Source organism: Hippichthys cyanospilos, chromosome 5 (genome assembly GCF_059441005.1).
Source record: "Hippichthys cyanospilos isolate Australia breed blue-spotted pipefish chromosome 5, RoL_Hcya_1.0, whole genome shotgun sequence".
In the NCBI taxonomy this organism is placed as follows: domain Eukaryota; kingdom Metazoa; phylum Chordata; class Actinopteri; order Syngnathiformes; family Syngnathidae; genus Hippichthys; species Hippichthys cyanospilos.
In genome coordinates this window covers 15,711,390-15,733,763 of record NC_142373.1, presented here as the reverse complement: position 1 = coordinate 15,733,763, position 22,374 = coordinate 15,711,390, and the positions used below count along the sequence as shown (strand labels likewise).

The window sequence follows — 22,374 nt, the reverse complement described above, 5'->3', positions numbered from 1 at the left end:
GCGCGAGACAGTTGTGTCTGTTCGGGTCGTATCGGATGTGTGTGTTTTGTCTCACGTCAATCTGGACCGCGCAGCTGTCCACACAAAACCATCGCAATCCCGTTCGAACAAAATCAAACAAAACTTACCACAAGAGGGCGCCATTACCACAGGTTACGCCTCAAGTGTCTAACCTGTGTACGGTATTTCTTTATAGCTATAAAATTCCAACTGTGTGGACTTTGTATGTTCACACTCTGAATTGGCGTTGATGCGCACGCCAACATGATAGCTTGTTTGTCTATGTGCGCCCTGAGATTGGCTGGTCCCGAGTCCAGGGTGCACCAAAAATCATCTTGACTAGGGTCTCACTCACCCTCTGACTCTCATTTGCTCATATCAACAGTATTTATGCCGATTGATCTGCTTCTTCTACTTGCTTTCGTTTCATTTGATCAGTAGTGATCAGCAGTGACCTTTCATAAAAGCAAACATAGATATTAGGTCAAAATATCAATATCTGAAGACATGACACCGTATTGCAAAAAAGTAAAGTAAAAGTATGTGTGTGTATATATAATGTATAAAGATATTTTTGAACTATTGGCCTTGGCGGAGGTTTTGCGCTACACGGCCTTCACTTGGCCCACTGGCCATTTGTGAGCACTGCTCTGCCGTCACCCCCTTTCCTCGCTACGCCGTCCTCGGCTCGCCATCGTTATCTGCCGGCGCCGCTTCCACCGCCGTTTCCTGCCTTCCCCTCGCCAAAGCCCCCTTCCCAATGGCCGTCAAAGTACTTTCCCCTCGTCGGGACGCCGCGGGCGCCATCTCTCGACGGGGCGAGCGGATAACAAACAGGAGATATCCCGCTGTTGTCTGTGCTCGCTCATACTCAAGTGAAACCGACTCAGCGCAAAATCAAAACTTGAATGACGTTATTGTTGTACAAATCCGAAATCCCAATATTTTGGGGGAAAGTCATTGAAATCCTAAAGAGTGATTTTTACTAAGCGATTTGATCAGAAAACAACCCCTTAAAACCACAATAAAAACTAGTGATGAGAGAATCACTAATAAAAACCAAAAAGACACGTCAAAAAGCAAAATCTCAACCGAAGAAAAAATAAAAAACCTTTCCCATCTGGTGACTCGCATCTGTTTTTTATCCAATCACTTCTCACCCCATTTGGAAAGCATTAAATGCCACACACACACATTGCACACAGCGCGCACACACATGCTATGAGACACACTTAGGGTTCGGGTTCACAGTGAAGCTGAGGTGTGCAATTGGAAAAAAAAAAAAGTAAAAAAAGGTGTGGGACACTATACTGAAAATGTGCGTCAAAAAGTCACAAACAGACAAATAAGATGATTTTTCAAAACTTCGAAAGACTGCAGCGGGAATGGTATGAGACAACGCTGTCTTTTTTTTCTATCAGTTGAACGTGGGACCCAATAGCGCAAGATAAACGAACGAAATGGAAGCTCTGACCTGAATGTGCAAAGACAAAAAGAGCCACACAAGCCATTTTTACAAGCCATTTTATTAGGTACACCTGAATGTTGCGTTTTTGCACCTGATCTGTTGTGTCAAAAAGCCTTGACAAAATCTCCAACGCTTTTGCTTGAAAATTCAACTCTGCCATTCTTATTGCGGTTCTGCATCATATATCCCGCATATGGCGCTGTGCATCAGGGGTTTCACGATTGGATTCTCATTTTGGGCTCTCCGTTTGCATTCAGAATCAATTTTCAATTCGAAATGATTGGTTTCTTCTTTTTTCTTGTGTGTTTCTCTTTTCTTGTGTGCACTTTTTTCATTGTGTGCTTCCTATTTCTTGTGTGCCTCTTGCTTTTCGAGCGAGCAAATGGATGGATTCGGCGAATTACCGGATATTATATTACATATTTCCAGTGGTCGCAAGTGACTCCATGACATGTCTCGCAAAGCCCCCGAGACAGAACCCGCCCCCCCACGTTTTATTTATGTGTTTGGATTTTTGTTATTCTTAATTCGCACATCTCTTAGTCGTTTCGTCCGACGCCGTAAATTTAAACCGACCCCGGGAAGTGTCTCTTGGGGTGGACGTTTTGGGACGGGTCCAATAAGAAGAGGATGGGAAAGACGCGGCCCCGTGTAGTCACCTCTGACCACGGGCTACGTTATGGCACAAGAAGCTAAAGAAAATGCTAAAGCTAAATAGAAACATCCTTCCAAATATGGATTCCAATTTCAAGCTCCTCAAGGGAATGTTCTTTTTTTTTTTTTTAACTCATCATCTTTAAAGGCACCCAGATGCTGAAGAAAGTGCACGATCATTGTCCAAGTGACCATATTTGAACTTTGGTACTTTATGGACAAGCTTCTCATTAAGGAATTTTGGTCCCACATGACAAATCCGCAACCCGCTTTACAAATTTGTATGGGTCGGAACTTTGGTGAACTCATTTCCTGGAGGTCTTTGTTTGGTCCGTGCGCATGGAGAAAGTTGGGCCTCTGGTGCTTGTGGGGAAAGAGGAATCGGGCAAGGTAAATAAACATCTGCAGATGATGTTTGGATATCTATGAGTGTGTTTAGATCGGGGGGTGGGGGGGGCTGCATCCCCCCACGGCTTAAGAAAAATGTCGATGACCCCGCCGAGTAAGCGCAGACTTCAAATATACGAGATCCGTACTAGAATGAACATCTGACAGACGGACTCGCTGATGACAAGCAGAATGAGAATTGCATCCAAATGAGCAATGGCGCCTTTAATGACCGCTCGCCGCGCCGGGGCAGATCCAAGAACCTCGGACTTCCCGCCCATCCTCGGCGGCCAAACACCTGCGCCCTTGCCTCAGGTCTGAGCTATGACAAGTCCGCCGGCCCAAAGCGCGCATGAGTCGAAACAGGACGCAGCTGCGAAGTCCGCGCGTGAGAAAAAAATATTATGGCGCGGGGTCCGGAATGAGCTGTTGCCCTAAGCGTGTCCATGCACGAGATGCCTTTTCGCTTATTATGACGCCCAAACTGCTTCTTTGGGGTGCACTCAACTTTTTAGGGACATTTTTCTTTTTACCTCTCGCATTGGGGAATCTTGACCAGTGCGTCTCAATTATGATGTTGCAAAGCCAAAGCGTTTATGGACATGTTAACGGTGTAGAAACAAGTTTCCCCATTCAATGAAATTCTGCCACACGAAAGTTGTCAAAATAAGTAAAGACAAGAAAAACAAGGTAAAAACAACACTTAACTAGAAATAAGATTATAATGAAAACATTTTCATGATTGCTAAAATCATTCCTAAAATAAAGCTTCAAAAACTTTCTAACTCCTGCACATATATTGCAATGAGAGCACCACTGCACCACCTAGTGGCGCTGGTGCGCAATTGCACTTCACACAGCAAAAACAAAGCCCGTTCCCTTGGTTCATACGCACTCCCCTAAACACGGCATTGCACCAGCCAGTGTTATTGTAAATAACAAATCTGACTTTTCCACAAAAAAACAAACAAAACAAAAAACAAACAAACAAACTACACTTCTTAACACTTCTTAACACGATTGAAACAGCCATCTTGCTGGCGCGCTACCAATCAACCATCATCTGCATGGTGGCGTTCGACCTCGACCTGGAGTCCAGCACAATCGCTGAAGGAACGGAATTGAACAGGAAAAGGCAGGTATTTACTGGAGCTAATTGTTTCCTGTGCGGCCGTCCCCGAGACCACCTGATGAGGAACACATGGCGCGGCAAGCCCCGTTTCCCCCCGCCCAAAGGACACTCTTGATTGACCGTTACACATCCTGACTCCCGCGCGCGGGAATCAGATGTTCCGGCACACTGAGGGGCACCGGCCATGCGGACGCCATCTTCAGCGGCGCTACGCTACGCCCGTAAAACTCCAAACTCCAACCGGCAAAGACTTCTGCTTGGAAGACAACATAAGAAGCGTTTTGCGGAATAAATCGGCGCCTGGCAAAGGGAAAATGCGGCGGCGTTTTGGCCTGGACTCCGCCAACAGCGCTTGCCTTGCCGCGCGTCGGCGCCGATGATGAAAGCTCTCGGGATTGCTCGCCGTCTGTCGCCTAAGCCGTTTTCGCAAAATGCTCTACTGCTGACTCGGCGCACAGTAAGCACACATGGCAGGAAAGAAAAATGATTGACCGCGGTCGTCATTTTAATATTAAACCCGCTCGTATTAAATTGAGAAGGCGTTGCGTTACAGTTGTTGTCATACGCATTGATGTCTACCCAGAAATAGAGTGAAAAACTGAAGGCATCAAAACTATAAATAAACACATATTTAACGCGCTTTAAAAAAGGTGAAATAACAGTAACTACAAACGGTATTGTGTTGTGATTTCTTCAAATTTGCTACCCTTTGCCCAAGAGCTTAGTCACCTGAAATGATTCGAACTTTAAATGGAATTTCTTGCATTATCAGTGGGCTTGGGGCCATCAGAAGTCAATAGCCCGACCGGACAACTCTTAAAATTCATATTATGGCATATTCACATCAAGAGCGTAGGATGAAATAGTTTTTTTTTTTGTCGTTTTACATACGGTATGGCCGCCCACTTCAAATTGACCATAATAATACCATTGAAAGAAAGAACTTTTTGAAAGCTTTTGCGCTGAGGAACAGTGGTGCCGTTGTTCCATAAACAGCCGGCCATATTCTTAGAAATGCGGGTGTGAGTCCGTCTACATCCGAAAAGACAGCTGGGTGGGTGAACAATCCCGTGCCAAACACCGATTGAGCTCCAATTTTTTTTTACATACAAGGGATAAGGATAGTGATTTCTTTGTGTTGTGATCTTGTGACATTTTTCTTGTGAGTCATCTGCAGTCTGGACTAAATGTCTCCCATTTTTTGTTTGTCGTTGCTACCGTGATGCTCTCCTTTTTTCTTTAGCAAGCTGCTTAGTTTCAGTTAAAAGGAAATGACAAGAGGGGTTACTTCATATATTCATTTGGTGAATTACGGTACTCCGTCATTTAATATTTCTTATCTCGGTAAAAGATCTCTTTTTCACGTCCTCCACCTGTTGTTGAAATCTTAATCTGCTTAATCCCATTTTCAATTCCAGCACAAGGTCAAATCACGCAAGAAGAGCTTGTTACAATGGAATCAATCCAAGCAACAATGTATCCTTCTCCGCGCAAGGTTTAGTGACAGCAACAGCTTTGCACTATCCAGACGTCCCCTTCCAGCATTTTTATTGGTTGTTGCCAAACAGTTGTTAGTGGTCTTTGCCAGGCCTTGTTAGGCGAAGACACGAGGCCATTAGAGTCAGATTTGAGGGAGCTGGTGCTCATTGTGAGAACATATTAATGCCGGCTCTCGTTTCTGGGAAAACCGATTGCTCTGATACGGCAAAGGGGTATTGCGAAATATCGGCTGACGTTTGCAGAATAAAATCAAAATGTTTGAATGTTCTCTCACGGTCTCTCGCTGGTTTAATATAATTTGAATGTCATTTGATGAAGCTGTGTCTACGCACGCTGTCTGACGCAAGCATCTGAAGCAACCCCGGAGGTGATTCGGAGTTGAAGTTCAAGGGTTACTGGCCATCTACCAAGCAGAGCATCCTGTTTGCGTGAGCTTTAACGAGAAGCGCGCTCGTCATGCGCCGGGAAGTTTTGAATTGTTCTGACATGAATTTAGGCGCCCGGGAGCTATAAAATACGAGCCCTTGAAGAGAACTCGCGGCCTTTTGTCAAACGCCATCAAAAGGCCCTTGAACCTTGTGAAATCCTTAACATTCCTCGTGGGTTAGCGTGACGTCCCCGGAGCCGACGGGGAAGCGCAGCATATTCGTGGCCAACGCAATCAGAATGTCGCTGCGAGCCTGTTTTCACGGAACAAGGAAATCTCAGCCATTTATAGACAAAAAAAAAAAAAAAAAACACCCACACAGACACAGGCGATCCTTTTCCCACAAAAACAGAAGCCATCCAAAGAGGAAAAAAAAAAAATCAGTGCTCTGTCATTGTGCTCCACTTCCTGAGATATGTCATTTCCTGCTCTGGCATCAGCTGTGCCAGCGTTTCCCAGGATGGACCCGACAGATTCCCAGAGCATCTGCATAACATTGGATCGTGCCCCGACTTCATCGAGGAGAACTCGTGCCAACCAGCGCCTCTGTTCTCTGAGAGCTTCGGCCGTATCTCATATCTCTGCGCTTGAGAAATGATCGTCCAAAAGAGCCGACGCAAAAGATGGCATTGAACTGCTAAACATCATTTCCGGTTGAGCACAAAGGCGGACTTTTGTTCCACTTTGACTGTTGCCACGTTTTTTTTTTTTGGAAACCGTTACGTCACAATTTTTAGGTTGTCGTCCCAATGGGTAGTAGTGCAGGACAACAACAAGCACTGCGGAGGTGTACAAGATATTTTTCAGAATTCCACTAAAGATGATCCCATGAGGAAGGTCGTTGTCGGCGGGGTGCGGTCACGGCCCCCCTTACCCCCCGCCCCAGTTATCCCCAGTAGATGTTGTGCGAGATGTCTTCTTGTTGTCCGTCCTCCTCGCGAGCAAAAACAATCTAAAGTCTATTGTCTTCCTTCCTTGTGTGTTGTTTATTAAACGTTCTAGGTTGACTGAGCCTGACATCAACTCAAGTTCATCAGTGAAGGCTCATCTTGAAATTTCTCAATGGAGCCGTGCGTGTCAACAAGTCAGCGTTCAGCTCTTTCAAAAGTGGCGTCATCCCGCATCACAGCTGAGTCAAGTTTTCGCCAAATCAAGCAGCTGCAAAGTATTTGGCTGAAAGACATCGCCACGGAGATTTGGGAGGTAAGAAGATAGATGCGCGTCCAAGATAAAGGGATGAAGAGCACAGCTGCGAGGAAACATCTTGTTTTCTGTCATATTTTCTGTCAAAGTGAAGCTCTTGGCTGGCGCACAAGGAGATTGTGTCCTAGAGAGGTTCACAATTTGGGAGGCCTTAAAAAAAATGGGGGAAAACCAAAGCTCATTTTTACATGATATTCTATTGGTCGGTTAACTCATTCACTGCCATTGACGGCTATAGACATCATAAAGATCTGTGCTGAAAAATCCATGGCGATGAATGAGTTCATTTGCAAAGCGTTGACATTTTGCATTGGTGTTTTCACTATAACAGATAATAACAGATAAATAGTGGAGACAGTATCGCCGATGCCAAGTACTTTTAGCTTCATAAAATGCCGTGGTTTTAAAAATCATTTGTCCCATTTCTTTTTTTAAAATTAAATGTTGATGTTGAGTCCTTATCCTTGCCATAATATTTTCAATGCTCTACAACTAGCATTAAAAACATTTTAAAAAAAAGTAAAGGAAAATGTGAAGGAAAACATGCTATTGAAATTAAAGCAGCGCTACACAAGTCAACCTGACCTTGGAATTCAAACTATATCAATGTCAATAAACACTGCTCCAGAATAGTTTGTAAATAATACTGAAAATACAAACGAGTTTAGCTAGACAGCGTGAATGGCCAGCAAATACGTCCGGTGACTTTCGTATCGAACGTACGGACACATTGCAAGCTGCAATCTAGAGCCTCATTTCTTGGGCGCTGAAAAATGCAACAGCGATGGACAAGTCCCATCCGGCGAGGTGACGTAAACCTCTTATAACCCACGGCTCATCCGATCGCGATTTTACGACACGATGGAAATCCTTCTGACGCAGATAGCGGCCGAGCTAGTGTGAGGTGGAGGGAGATAAAGGCAATCTGCTGACCTCCCCGTCGCCATCTCCCGACATGGAATGCGGGGCTTCCTCGCCACGTCTCGACTTTTTTATGGGCTTTTCCTGTATCCTCTTCACTGAGCATGTCAAGGTCAGCGGCTACTGTAAAGTTGATCTTGCAAATGTACAGCAGCTAAATCATTCAAGCCGTTTATATAAAGGGGGGTGAAAAAGTAAGTATGCGGTGGTAGGGTGTCAATTCATTTCATTCCATCGGGTAATATGTCACCATTTTTTTCAATGTGATCCGACTGTATACTGTAATTCCCCAAATATCATTTTTATATATTCGCTATTACAATAATTACCGTAACGGGACAAGCTAGAGGGAATGAGTCAGTTGTTCCTCAGCTGCCGGTGCCTGTTGCTGCTAGAGGCGGCTCGTGTTTGCTGAGGTTGTTACAGGATTATATACAATATAAGAAGCAAGCAGACTGAACCGCCGTCGGAGTTTGTCCTTGTTCACGCACAGGAATATTACTAAAACCGAGAGGATCATTTAAAAGTTGAAAGTAAAGTTTAATTGACGTCTCCGGCTGATTCAATGAAGAGTGTACCGGTTAGAGCAGGACCGCTCAAAGCTTGAGATTTTTATTGTGGACCCGGGGAAATATTTTTGTGGCCCACGGCATATGCTAAAATTTAAATTTGAGATGGCCCACGATGTTATGAGAAAAAAAATAATTTAAACGGTTTGATGGAAGACCGGGTTAAAAGCGTGGAGAAAAAAAAATGCAAATTTGCCCTTACGTCTTTCTAATCTTTCTAATTTCCTTTATTTGGCCATCATCATTAGTCTGTCCGGAATGTTCTAAGGAGTACATGTTTCCCCATTTGAAGAACAGCTGGAAATCTTCTCACATATGGCAAATAGGTGTGGAAAGAAGTTGCCGGCTGTCCAATTTGAAAAAGTTACAGAACCCAGAGGATCCAAACGTCATGTACTGATATGGACTGCACGTGTTTCAAGTGAGGGAAAAAGCAGCCCGTCCTCATTCATCCTCAGATGATTATCCCGGCGTGTTTAGTCTGCGTCTGTCTCCGTGGCCTTAAATCCTTGCATCGGGTTCCTCGCACTTGTCTCAGGCTTACATTTCTGGCCTCACTTTCTTTCCCATACTCGACACGCTACTTGCCATATGACCTTCCGCTTTGACATCGATGGATGGTGTGAATAACGTAACTCTAGCGGAAAGATTTCCAAGTCGCAGCTTTTCAGGATTGACCGATTATTGGCAGGGCCGATTATCTGGTCTGATTCTGCCCATATTGGTGCCTTACGACCGATAAAGTCTGTTGTTATGCTTCTGATCTGAAGACTTAATATTTAATAGATAAATACCATCCGATAAGGTCAAAAGTCCATGTCTATGTCACTGTTGCGCTGAGACAACTTGCTCAAGGACCAGTGATGTAAAACAGCATTAAACTCGTGATTGGGTTTGACGGGAGAAAGGTTGAGGTGCCACTTGCAGCATCAACACATGAGCCAGTTTGAATGATGCGTGTTCAGCCGCAGCGACGGCTTTTGAAGGAGCTCTCAGACCCTGCGCTTCGCCGTCTTGGCCTTATTTGGTCGTCCAGTATGATGACCAAGGGCTTTATTTATGCAGCTATTTAGAAGAGCGAGGGACTTACCCTGGCACCCTTCTCGGGAAAACATTTACAGCCTCCGCTGCAGTCTCTTCCTCCGCAGGGACCGCTGTGCTTCTTCCCACCCTGCAGAGACAAACATACAACATGCGGCAATTAGCAACAAGGGAATACGACAATACAACAATACATTTCAGTTCACTTTGGAATCGGAAAAGCTATCAAGATAGGAATGCTTGAATGGAGCAACCAGTTATTTTGTTTAGTATATAAGTTGCATTCATTTTTTGAAATCTTTCAAAGTAAGACAGTTTATAACAAGTACTCCCCTAGACATGAATCCTGAGGATGTTTGCGCTCCCATCCTGCTTTGTTTTTGTTCATAAATAATAGGAATTAACTATGTGCCGGAAGTTGCTTCTGGATCCTACTACTAACTAGTCAGTGCTTGAGATTTTTACCGCGGATCAATTATATATGTGAATTACAAATGATATTTATCTCAATATACAATTTTAATTAGATGTAAATGAGTACTTATCAATGCAAAACCTGGCACAAACGAAAATGCTAACCATCTAAACACATACTGCCTTGTATGCACTATATAAAATGCTGAAGATAAGAACTAACATTAGTTAGCATGTTATCCACAGTCACAAAGTCATTGGATCGACAAACAAACTCATTTGGGGCATATTATCATAAATGACAACATTCTTACAAAGGAAGTACAAATTACAGACACTTGTGGGCCACATTTCACAGAGAGACAGAGGACAGTGACTGCTTTCAACTCAGACCACACCATCCTTCCTCCCTACAAAATGTAATATGAAGAGCAGCCAGAGGCGGCGCCAAAGAACAAAGCGCAAGCCAAACAAAGCGCAAATGAATGAACTGTTAAAGGATCAACTAAATCAGTTCCAAAAGAATCATTATGTCAGGTGCGGCCCATGCGTCCCGGTACCAGTTGATCCACGGACCGATGCCGGGCCGTGGACCAATAGTTGGGGACCTGTGGTTTACAGTACAGATGAGTCCTTTTGTTCACTTATACAACTGCTTCATGGGTAAGGCTGATGGAAAACAGATGTTTGCTAATCTGTTGTGTCACGGAGGTGTTGTTTGTCTTCATTGCGGTTGTGTGGATTTAGCTGCTGTTTACGCTGCAACTGGAGCGCTTGAGTGAGTCATACGGTGGCTAATCAGACACCAGTGGTTAGCATGTGTCTTGCATGAAGAGAAGCTTGAGCGAAAATGTAAGCCCCCGCTTCTATGAAAGCCTCTGTCGCTGACAAAAACACCCACTGTCACTGGGACAGTCTGCGTAAGCCCCCCCGAAAAGGTCAAAGCTTCAAAAGTCCCTAAAGATGACAAGGAAGGAGCCAAATGTCTTCGTGTCTTCTTAATGTGTGTCTTGTTATGCCTACACTTTGATCAAGACCTCATTTTTGACATACGAAGCTCAAATTCTTCGAGGAGTCTTCAAAAGGATGCAAGTGGTTAAAACTGTCTGAAGTTAAGACAGTCCTCATAGAGTGGGGCGCGCCCCGCAATGCCAGAGGGAATGCATATGACCGTCACGCGGTGGCGCTCACTTTGTCTAAGTGTGTGGGATTTATACCATAATTCCCCAAATATAAGATGCACTTTTTTTCCCAAATATGAAGGCTGAAACTAAACAACTGCTTGGAGCGCATTCAACACTGTTCATTAAAAAATGGAGCACAGGCCTTCCGCACAGGAAATGAAGAAAATTCAACTTTAGTTCATGAGTGAAATAGTTGTTCCCGCTAGTTGAGGCCTACGTCTTCCACCTACACGGCCATACCAAAGCCGACCAGGGCGCCAAACGTCCCTTGTTTAAAAATCCAAATTTTTCTAATCTGTGCCCACCATGTAAAGGAATCAGAGAATAATCCCCCTCCTCGGTCTGAGAGCATCCCCGCTGACAAAGATCCACATTGAGACTTTTGAAAAACGACAAAGAGCTTCTTTTAGCTGACGCGTCGTCTTCTAATCATCCGACAGAAAGACTCCCTTCATCCCCCTTCTCCAAGTCTGCCTTTCTTTGTTAAGTGTCTGAAAGCTGCTTTCAAAGTCTGACTTGATATCGCTAGTTTCCCGCTTTAATCTCGCGTCCCCAAATTGTTGCGTGAGGAAGTGTGTCAAGAAGCAAACATCTGCAGGGCCGCGCCGCCTGCAACGGAGACTCAAGGCAGGAAGTCACCACGTCCCGGCGAGGACGCTTTTTTCCACATTGAGGCGGAAGTCCAAATCAAACAATAGTCTGCGTCATCTCCGAGGCTACAAAGGAAGAGCTCCCCTAAAGGTGCTCCCTCGTGATGCCGTGACGCGTCGTCGGCCCAAGTCAAACCAAAATAGCAGGTGATCCGGTGCAGCGGCAGGACACCATCCTGTTTTTTTCACCGCACTCTACATCATAGGCAACAGGCTTCAAAGTCAACATTTAGTCTTAAATGTTAACGTTTGTTGAAAGATTAGAAATGTCGTTTTTTTCTTTTGTTCATGTTAAAAAAAAAAATGGTAAACGTACACATTTTTATACCTCACTGCAGCAAGATGCCAAAATGCTTTCTCTTTTTCCTGGGGGAGGCCTTGCAAAAAATAATTGACAAGCACTGCATTACACCGGCACAATCAAATCAGATCCAGTACAACAAATGATATGACCTTTACAAACCTCATAAAGCAACTTTGATGCAACATTTTGCAACTTTGAACACGAATATATTGGTTAGGTTTAGGGTAAGTATATATATATATATATATATATATATATATATATATATATATATATATATATATATATATATATATACACACATATACATATACATATGGTGCATTTTTCCTGTTTTCGGGTGTGTTTGGAATCTATCCCCGATGGTGAATGGGGGATTCCCTGCATCCATCTTGAGCGCTTTCTGCCTGAAAGGAAGAACCGTATAAATCCCAAGCCTACTCGGTCCCGCCTGATTGGCCAATTTATTAGGAATGCAATGTGAAACGGACAAGGCCTTGTAAATCCCTCGTGTTAACCTATAGAGTGTTTAGTAGGCTATGAGGCCTGGTGGTGAAACGAATGGCGTTTATCACGAGGAATGTTGTTTCTATTACCTCGCCGTCTTTTACGGCCTCACCCCGAATGTCGGCGGACGCCTTGAGATGGCGTCGAATAAATGAAATAAAAGCAGCTGGGTCAACAGCGCTATTTTCTCACGCTCACTTTTGCCTCTCTGGCCCGCCCTCCCCCATGCAAGTGATGCGGCTTCGCGATGCCTCTCTCATATAAGCGCGTGATGTCAATACGGCAGCTGTATACACTGCTCGTCTCCCACGGCAAATGACTCATTAAACCCATGATGTGATGCGTGCACCTTTAGCCCCCGGGTTTCCGGGGATTTTTCACTAACCTGCCCTTGTTATCGCCCAACTCGGGCTGACTTTGAAAGGCTCATAACATTGTCGAATATGAATAGATTTTTACTTTCCACCCCCGGCCCTTTGTTCAGTCGCATCAGCCCTATCCAAACATATGGAAATGTTTTTTGGGGGACCCTATGTCCCCTTTATGTACAAAAATTGTTAAAATGTGATCATAGCCAAAGTAACTATGCTGCATATTTATGAAATTGAAATAGGAATAGTTTATGTGTCATAATTAGAGTATTATGACTTTGAAGACTTTTGCAATATACATTTTTAGTGGGGAACCTTGTATGTATGTACAAAAATGGTAAAAATCCGATAATAGCAAAAGTAACTCCGCTGTATATTGAAATAGTTAAGAAATGGAGGCGTCTTACTTCCTGGTTGGAAATATCAGTACCATAAAACTCATATTTCATCAGAAATGAAATCGCCAATGTGCCAAATGTAATTTAAATGCACCGATTACACCGTGGAAAGAATAAAATATCAAGTCCTTTAAAAGAGGAAAGCATGTCAAATGCTGTGTTTGTCTTTACCCTGCAACAATAGCCCAACAGAATTTGAATTGAAAGCCCTCAGTAAGCAAAGACTCGAAAGACAAGTAAAGCACAAGTCAAGCTGAACAAGCAAAATGCCAAATATAGCCATGTTTGTGTTGGACTCGCTACTCCAGCTGAGGCCGATCTTGATTTTACACCCGATCTCCCAAAGGCCTTCATTCCAGTGATAAGGAACTATCGGGAAGACATGTCTTCACCATGGCTTTATGACTGCAAATCTAACATCCTGCCGCAGCACCATCAACTTCCTGTTGAAAAGCCAGTCTCTCAAACTAGCCCTGACATTATATGTGAAGAAAGAGGAAAACAAAAGGAAACGGGCAACCGGTTTGTCACCAAGTAGAAAACTCGAAGTGGAGGTACCACTGTATTGATTTTGAATTTGAACTGCTATTTTACTCGCCACCAGGGGGGACTCCACTAATAACTAAAAAAGGCTTGTTACTTTTGTGTTGATGCAGTATTCTCACAATCCGAGTGTGTCGTGCTATGTTGAAAATATGTTGGTGCTGCTAGGGTTGAAAAAAAAATACGGTTGAATATAATAAAGAGTAAATAAACTTTATCCATTTCTAAGCTATAATGCCCATCCCAATTCAGTGGCTGCATTTTTTTCAAAGCCGCGATTAAAAGCCGATGATGTGCTGCGGCTCCCCTAATTCAACTTGCCTGTTTTGTTATTTTTTGCCGCTATTGTTTGTAGCCATGTCGATTGTGTGATGATGTCACAGCCTGGGCCAGGTCTGATATTTAAAACACTTGTCAGACAGTGAAAATGGGGAATTTCAAGATTTTATGGTTAGGAATCCAGCTGTTCTACAGACTTAAAGGACCACCAACTGACCAAGAGATTATATTCTGAAGAACGACGTCACCAGTGAAATATTTTGATGATCTACGGCGACTATCGCATGAGTCAACATCCATAAACATGTCTGAGGCCAAATGCGTGTATATATTTTGTAAAGGAATTTCTTACGCTGAGAACAAAGATGGTCTCTCTGGACACCTCGGTCCATTCGCGGACCTCCATCCCTACTTCAGTGTAAACCTATTAGGCTCCTTTCCCTGCTGTGGAAATTATGTGACTCTTGTTTGGAGTCACCAAGATCATGGAAAAACTTCATGAACTTCACCAAGAACGACAAACCGTTTAAATGATAAACTGGTACTTCTAACCAGGAAGTAAAACATATTGCTCGCTGACACATTTCACTTTCTGGTTAGAAGTACCAATTCACAAAAGTTATACGTAATGAGAATTTAACGCGCCAATGTTCCAACTGCAATTTATCCGCATATATTTAACTGCAGAAAATATACCACCATCTACTGTAGGCCCTTTAAACTAGTGAATGTTGCGAGAATACCGCAATGGTCTCCTTCTCCAAGGCCTTCTAAAACCCATTACTGAAAGAGAGTCAGATCAGTTGCATGAGTCGACATGTCCTCTTGGTCTCATATTAGTCTGCGATTTATTGCCATTCGAATGAAACCAAATTTGGGGCTGTGAAAAGGAGGCCTCGCCACACAAAGAGCAGGTCACATCGCAAATTGGGAAGGCAACTCGCAGAGCTCCAGTGTAAACACAGCTCTCCTTTCTGCCCTTTCGCCCGACGCAGCTGGACCTCGCGTCCCTTCGCGCCGGCTTCAGGTCGTGCACAGGCTCGACTTCATTTCCCACTGGACTGCGCTCCTAATCAACGCTTCCTGCGCTTAGCGTGAGTTGAACGGAGGTGGGATTAGATCCAATCAAAATCTATTCTGGACCTCAGCGTTCACGTCGATCTGTCGGGCGATGTTTGGGAATAAAGATGGCCGCTCAATCCCACAGTCGCGTGATGAACGACGTCCAAATGATGATCTGGAAGTGTTTACATGCCATTGAAGATCTGCGAAGGAAGTCTAACAAAAAGTAAAGAGGTTGAGCACCATCTATTTGGGGATGCGGGTTGACCTCTGATTTGTTTGGATTTTGCAACCATTTTCCCAGAACAGACAAAGAATAAAAAAAAAAAAAATCTGTCTCTAAATAACTGTACCTCATGGGTGTCAAACATACGACCCTGTCGGAATGTATGACGGAATGAGAAAGCGTTAAAAAAAGTACAAAACGATTACATTTCTCTTGCTTACACAAATGGAAGATGAGCTCTCTAAAAATCTGAACCCAGGTGCACACCGAAGCAACAAAGTGGACTAGTTAAGCTGGTCGGAAACGTGATAAAATGAAATGTTTCTGGGGGTTTCCATATTAGTTCCTGTGCTATGTTATCTGGTTTTTGACTTGCATCGCTGACAAAATCATTTGTTGCTCTGGGTTCGAAATATATGGCCCACTGGTCATAGGTTACTCGCGCTTGTATTAAATGGTGAAAAAGACTCGAAAAACAGTTCATAATAAAGTGCAGCAGACAAAAAATGGGGAGGCTCGGTCAAGAAGTTATCCCAAAATGCGCAAGTAAAAATGAGGAAACGTTTCTCCCGTGACATAAGATAACTCCGTCCAGGCAATTAGAGCTCAGCTGGTGTGGAAATGGGAAGGTGGATGTGGAGGAGGACCTTTACTCGTTGGCGGCTGATATTGTAAGTGACGGAGTCGTACCATCTGCCGCTATGCGAGCACCTTTTGAGCTCGGCACTACATCATCTACGTCAGAGGTCCCCAACCGCCGGTCCGTGGCCCGCTACCGGTCGGCCGATCATCTGCTACCGGCCTGCATGGGCCGTACCCAAAATAATGGTGTTTTGGAACTGATTTAGTTCATCCTTTAACACGTAATTCATTTTTGCTTTGTTTGGCTTGGTCTTTGTTTTTGGCACCGCCTCTGGTCGCTGTTGATATTCCATTTTGTAGTGAGGAAGGACGGCGCGGCTTCAGTTGAAAGCTCCGTCCGCCCGTCCGTGGCGATAAAAAGGTTGGGGATCCCTGATCTGCGTACTTCATCCTGAGACGCAAAGCAGGCTTGAATTGTGACAAAGGGACTATTCAAGAGCGAGGGAGGACAGGCCGCGGAGCGTCCTTCGCACAGATATACGAACGCATGAGCAGGCAAGACAAGCGCAATAATGAGAAGGGCCTACGTGAGCCTATAAAAGGAAGTAAAGGAACCAGTGAGCAGTGGGATGACTGATTGGACCGACTGAGGATTTGCAACTCTCTCATTGTGGCCTGTTGGGACCAGTGCGTCCTTCCATTTATCATGCAAGTCCAGATACCTGAAATAAGGATTTTCCAGATCCCGCGCACCCAAACTGACTAATAAAAGTCAGCTGTCGAGTTTTACTACTCCCGCTTGCACATAAACTAATCACTGAGTGATTGAATGAGCTTCATTTGGTAAAACTGCGCTATTAAATGATCTGAATAGCTTTGCCTTTGCGGCTGTGTAAATCGAATCATATGTTTATTATTGTGGCTGTCACTGCAATGCTTTAATGCAGAGGTCCCCAACTGCCAGTCCGCGGCCCGGTACTGGTCCGTGGATTAGATGGTACTGGGGAAAAGCAACAAATATATTTGTTGTCAAATTGGACCTGTCGGAGATAAAAAAGGCGCTTATGTTTGTCTTAAATCATTTTGTTGGCTTGTTTAGTTTCCTCAAACGTTTGCAAAGAGGGTCCATGGAAAATCTGCTTTCTAAAAGAGGTCCCTGACTCCAAAAAGTTTGAGAGCTGCTTTATTGAACACCTTTCTAAACGTGTTAATAAAAATATAAACTGTGCCTCACCGACCACATCTCAAAGACACTTGCACATACTGTACAATACATTGCGTCCATGTGCACCCCCAGTCAGCAAAGGGTTAACGACGGCACTCGCACGAGGTAGTCCAAATATGCGAGGCTGTAAAGAAACCCTGACACATTGCACTCCACCCGCCTTCCTTTTCCTGTTTAGAGACCTTCTGTGGATAATCTATGTTGTCGTCACACAATGCTGGGCTCAGGATGTTCCCTATAAAAGTGACATTTAGCCCAGATAAACACATCACACTTTGTGCATGTGCGAAAGGGAAAAGCAGACTGATGCGCTCATATGTGTAATTAAGATATGACTGCTGCCATTTTGCCTGCCTTACTCATGAATGGGGCTGATCTCCAGTTGTCTGTGTTATGGGTCAAATCCACCCATTTGGATGTCACAGTAAATAGTTTTTCTGTACAAACAATATATCAGTCTGTTCCCCTTCCCCTCCTACGTAAAAAGCTTCGAAGAAGGACAAAAAAAAAAGTTAATTTGAATCAATTATCTTCAAAGAGGCGGCTTGCTTACTCAACTCAGCAGGCACTCAATCGCGTGCTGTTTAAAAGTCCCCTCAAAACAAAGAAGAGCTCATTACCAGTGACAGGCAGTATTAGTGGTAAACGATTCGTATTTTTCGAGCACAAGTCGATCTCAAGTTTTTAACAGCATAAAATTCATAACTTATTTGGCAAATCAATGCTGTTGAGAACATGTGCGGAGAAAATGTTTCCGCTTTTGAGTGTTGCAATTATAAGTCAACCCCCCTAATATGGGTTTGGAAACGTAGGAAGAGAGCTCGACTCGTACGTAAAAAAATACGGTATTTGAAAATCAAACCAGCCCAACTCTGCAGATCTGTTTTATTGCCTACTTTATTACTTGCTCGATTGTGGAATGTAGTCTGCTCGGGAAAGTGACAGAATAGGAGTTTCTTTGTGTAGTATTACTATGCATATGACATTAAATGTCTTGAATCTTTCCTTTAGTGCCACGATGCTAAAACCAATCATGAGAAGAGAAGGTACAGGTAATTGTGCAGGAAATATCAACTTCAGGCCACATAAGCACATGCCCGGTCATTGTCTAAAGATGCGGGAAACACCTTGATGGAATCCTCACGCCGCCTGTCTTCCATGCCTCGTCCCACGCGCACGGACGCACCGTGGTCAGCGGCGGCCAAGCCGTTCGCGCGTCTTCTGACTTCCTGCCGCGCAGCACAATGGGCTCTTCCCCCGATTGTTACGGCCGGCTTTCTGTATCGACGCCTCTATTTGGCCAGGCGCTACATTGGCCGTTTTCCCCGGCCTTATCGGAGGCAGACATCTTGCTCTCGACGCGCACGCATAAAACAATCGCGCCCGGGAGGTCGCTCACGTGTCGGAGGTGACCCCCTTTCATATCACACGCCACTCGTTCACATCAAAACGTGATTGATAGCAGCGCCTGAAAGGCCAGTAAGAGAAGCCCTCACTGTGAGATGGAAACGAGCTACAACACGCCTCGATTCACAAAGAAACAACAACTCATTGATTAATTAATAGCTACTTGATGTTCATCTTGCACATCGGAACACAAATGAAGGCATGTAAAAGGACGCAGACCATAACAATCAATTAGTGACAAGTTAAGCGCGTAAGCAGATGTCGCCGCTCGGCCGCTGCCAGGTACGGTAGGAAATCTGTAGCACGAACGGCTTCTTCCTCCGACGCGGATCCCATTGCCAAAACATCCGCTGCAGAAGCCCGCGGACCCACCCACCCACTCATTCCAACTGGCTCCAACACATCTTGAAATATCTTCTCCAACCAAGGTGAATCAAAGGCTCCAATTCGATACATCCTGTTGGCGTTTATGTCTCAAGTGCTTTCCTTCCTCCATGTGATGAGGGTGCTTCTCCGTGCGTATTATGTTCTCATTAGCCCACTGGCTCGCCTTTATTTTCTTAAGTAGTCAAATCTAACTCCCCGAAGACGTATAACCAGCGCTACATTTACAGGTTTAGTTTATCGGTGTAGAATGTTGCGCCACATGTGCGGCAATATTGCTTCCATAGTTAAAACCTCAAAAGACGATAAATCTAAAACAAACTTGGTCAATATAAAAACATGGACTGAAACATTTGCAGAAGAACCAACATAAATGACTATTAAAGCAGGAAAGCTCAACGCGTCGATTCGAAGCTAGTATTGGTAGATCGCATGACCTCAGATGACATGCAAAAACTTCTCTTCTTATTAGGATTAACAAAACATTTCAATCAATATCCATCTATCTATCTATCTATCTATCTATCTATCTATCTATCTATCTATCTATCTATCTATCTATCTATCTATCTATCTATCTATCTATCTATCTATCTATCTATCTATCTATCTATCTATCTATCCATCCATCCATCCATCCATCCACCCACCCACCCACCCACCCATCCATCCATCCATCCATCCATCTATCCATCCATCCATCCAGCCATCCATCGCTGTCTGCGCTTTTTCTGTTGTCGATAAACAATGGTCTTTTCCCTGTTTACAACGCATAATTCTCAAACGCAGCATAAATGGAGCAGATCAATCTGAAAGGGAAAACATCTTGAGCTGGTTATTCCCTATAGGGAAGAGGGAGGGATCCCCAATGTCAAACATCGGATGGAGGATGGATGGTGGGAACATTTTTTTACGCAGAGGTGGGGATCTGGTTGAGAGATCCAGCAAGCTCCCGCGGGTGAGGTTCTGATATGAAATTGAACAGAAACATATGGTGCAACGCGCAGCAGAGATGGGAAAAGGCTGCAAAGCAATGCCCTATTAGTTGCACGCTTCCTGCTGTTTGTTGTATTTGAAAACAGACTTTCTCGTTAAACTCCTCTCAGCAACTTTTTGAACGTGTACTGGTAAGAATGTAAGCCTTCAATTAATTGCTAGGCATTGTATTCGACAATCCAACAGTTTTACTCATTATAATAATCGGTTCCTTCTAATTGGCACAAGATTCAACGCTGACCTGAATTGACACCGGGAAAAACAACGCTGCGCAGTGGTAGGAAAACACTACTGAGCATTAATATTAGACATTTGGAAAGTGTTTTATGTGAACGGTGACTTTTAGTGACTGCTGAAATTAGACAAAACCATGAATCAATAGTTCTATTATTACAGCCCAGCAATGGACGAATGAAATCTCAGGAAGAATTGGAAATTCAATACATTTCCACACACCTCACCTTTATCTTCAAAACTACAGCTTCTGGGGGCATAATAAACATCTCAAGTGCTTCATGAAACTTCATTTTCCCCTCAATACCAAGTGGTCTACACTGTATTGGACAGTTACGTTTTACTGTCGGCCTCTGACATTTAAGAAAAAGATTGACTTTGTAGCCCATTTGTATGCAGGGACAAAGTGGTCAATTTGTGAAAAATCCTAGTAGGCCCCTAGGGGGTGCTGTTAAGTCGCAAGCGTTCTGTATCTTTAAATCTCTTCATACCCCACCTCAAGTCCATCCATCCATTCGCCATATCTATGCATCCATCCCTCAATTATCCTAGCCACTCATTTATTTTGTGATAACGAACTGCACAATCAATTTGAAAACAATTTTGAAACAATACTGAGTTTTTCTTTTGGAGGTTGGGGTCATGACTCAAGTTTTTGTCACTATTTGTGGCCACAGAGCCTACGAGTCCAAAATAAAAACTGCAGCAAACACCGAAAGGTGCAAAAGCAGGGAAAAAAAGCGGTTGATGGAATAATATTCAATTTATTTTTAACCAATGCGGGGAAGAACCAATCCAAACTATCATAAAAAAAAAAAAAAATACTCAACTCTTTGCGACGGAAATGATTATAGCGCAGTGTGAAAGCACAGTGACATCGGTGTCACAGCAAAGTTGGTCAGTTGACGACTGGCACAAGATTATAACATTATAACAAACCATTTAATGGAAAACTTGCCAAAAAAACACAGTATGTAGGAGCGCATTGTCCTTGCTGCTAAAGTCCTAGAGCAGCCCAGCATGATACAGTACATAGAGGACCTGTGCTCTGTCACATGCTTTTCAAACCAAATCTGATAAAACACTAGACAACGAGTGCCTTTTGGTGTAAAAATAACCAGTCCTTTGAGAGATTTTCAACGTGCTCGACAGACAACACGCCGAAGGAGCTGCCCAGAAAACAGTCCTTTTTTTGGCCCAGCTGTTTTTTGAGAGTAGGTTTGTGATTTTGCCCCCTTCAAATTATTCTACTCTTTAAAAATGAGGGTATTCTTATTTCTGGTGAATTTGCTTCTTTTAATAAGCTGACTTCATCATGCGAAGCAAAACATGTTTTTCTGTTTCAAGTGACAAACATTTTGAATGATATTGCAACTCTACTTTGGTCATTGAATTTTTTCAATATATTTTTAGATTTGTAGCTGAAAATTTGGACTCTTGGTAATGGTTCAAGATAAAGGCATACTGTGTAATTGTCACTTGGTGCAATTTTACTTTTTTGGCGCTTAAAGGCTTCAAAGAAAACCTCTAACTTTAGAAAAGAGTACTGCATACTTTTTATTCTTGCACAATTCAGGTTATCGTCTCTGGGTACTTTTTAAAAAAAATATTTGTTTACAGACATGAGTTGGAGCGCGTCAAAGATATGCCAAGGCCAAACCCCTCTTTGCTTGGAGATCCACCCCACGCGTGACACTCCCACTTTCTACACACACTACACACACTCTACACGCGCTCCCACCGCAACAAAGCAACTGTGAAAGCCTAGTTTAACTTTTTAAACGCAGACTTTTTACCTGCATCGCAAAAGGCTCGATTCTCGTCATGCAAACAGTAGTAAAAGCTTACCGCGTGCGCTCCGGAGACGAGGGCGGCCACGCATGCGCACAGCAGCAGCAACCTGTAAAACAATGAATTGGATGGACGATGAAATGCGATTGAGTCGCGTTAAAGTGAAGTTTGTGCACACGCTCACCTGAGACGCGTCACGTGCCCCTGCATAGTTCCAAAAGCCACTCAGCTCTTAAAACATGACTAGATCCCTCCTAGAACAGCGAAAGTCAACTAAAATTCGGCTTTACTCGCTCACGGGTAGTTGCGTCTAAAATTTGAGACTGGATTCGTGAACAGGGTGGAGGTTCCTGACTCGTACTCACCCGAGTTTTGCACGCGTAACGGTAGCGTTCCTTAGCAAAAACAAAAAAAATCTGGAATATTCCCCCAAAAGCCAAGCAAAGTGTCCTCTCCGTTACACCGAAAGGTCCAAAGTGTTTGCACTGGTCGTGTTCGTTCTTGTGATGGGCGAG

The 22,374-nt window shown here is 43.8% G+C and overlaps 1 protein-coding gene across 3 annotated transcripts in view; it reads right to left on the bottom strand.

The window, feature by feature from the left end:
* col4a2 (collagen, type IV, alpha 2) overlaps positions 1 to 22,338 on the bottom strand; it is a 38,128-nt gene extending 15,790 nt beyond the window's left edge. Inside the window, exons 1-4 of one of the 3 annotated variants that reach the window (XM_088414260.1) lie at positions 22,225 to 22,338; positions 22,044 to 22,113; positions 21,917 to 21,968; positions 9,352 to 9,432 (exon numbers count right to left, since the gene is read on the bottom strand). In XM_088414260.1, the coding sequence (XP_088270386.1) occupies positions 9,352 to 9,432; positions 21,917 to 21,968; positions 22,044 to 22,069 (159 nt within the window). In that variant the 5' untranslated portion in view covers positions 22,070 to 22,113; positions 22,225 to 22,338. Of the gene's footprint in view, positions 1 to 9,351; positions 9,433 to 11,866; positions 11,893 to 21,916; positions 21,969 to 22,043; positions 22,126 to 22,224 lie in introns of those variants that run through there. The other 2 variants (XM_088414261.1, XM_088414263.1) reach the window with 2 other exon arrangements.
* Between the last annotated feature and the right edge of the window lie 36 nt (positions 22,339 to 22,374).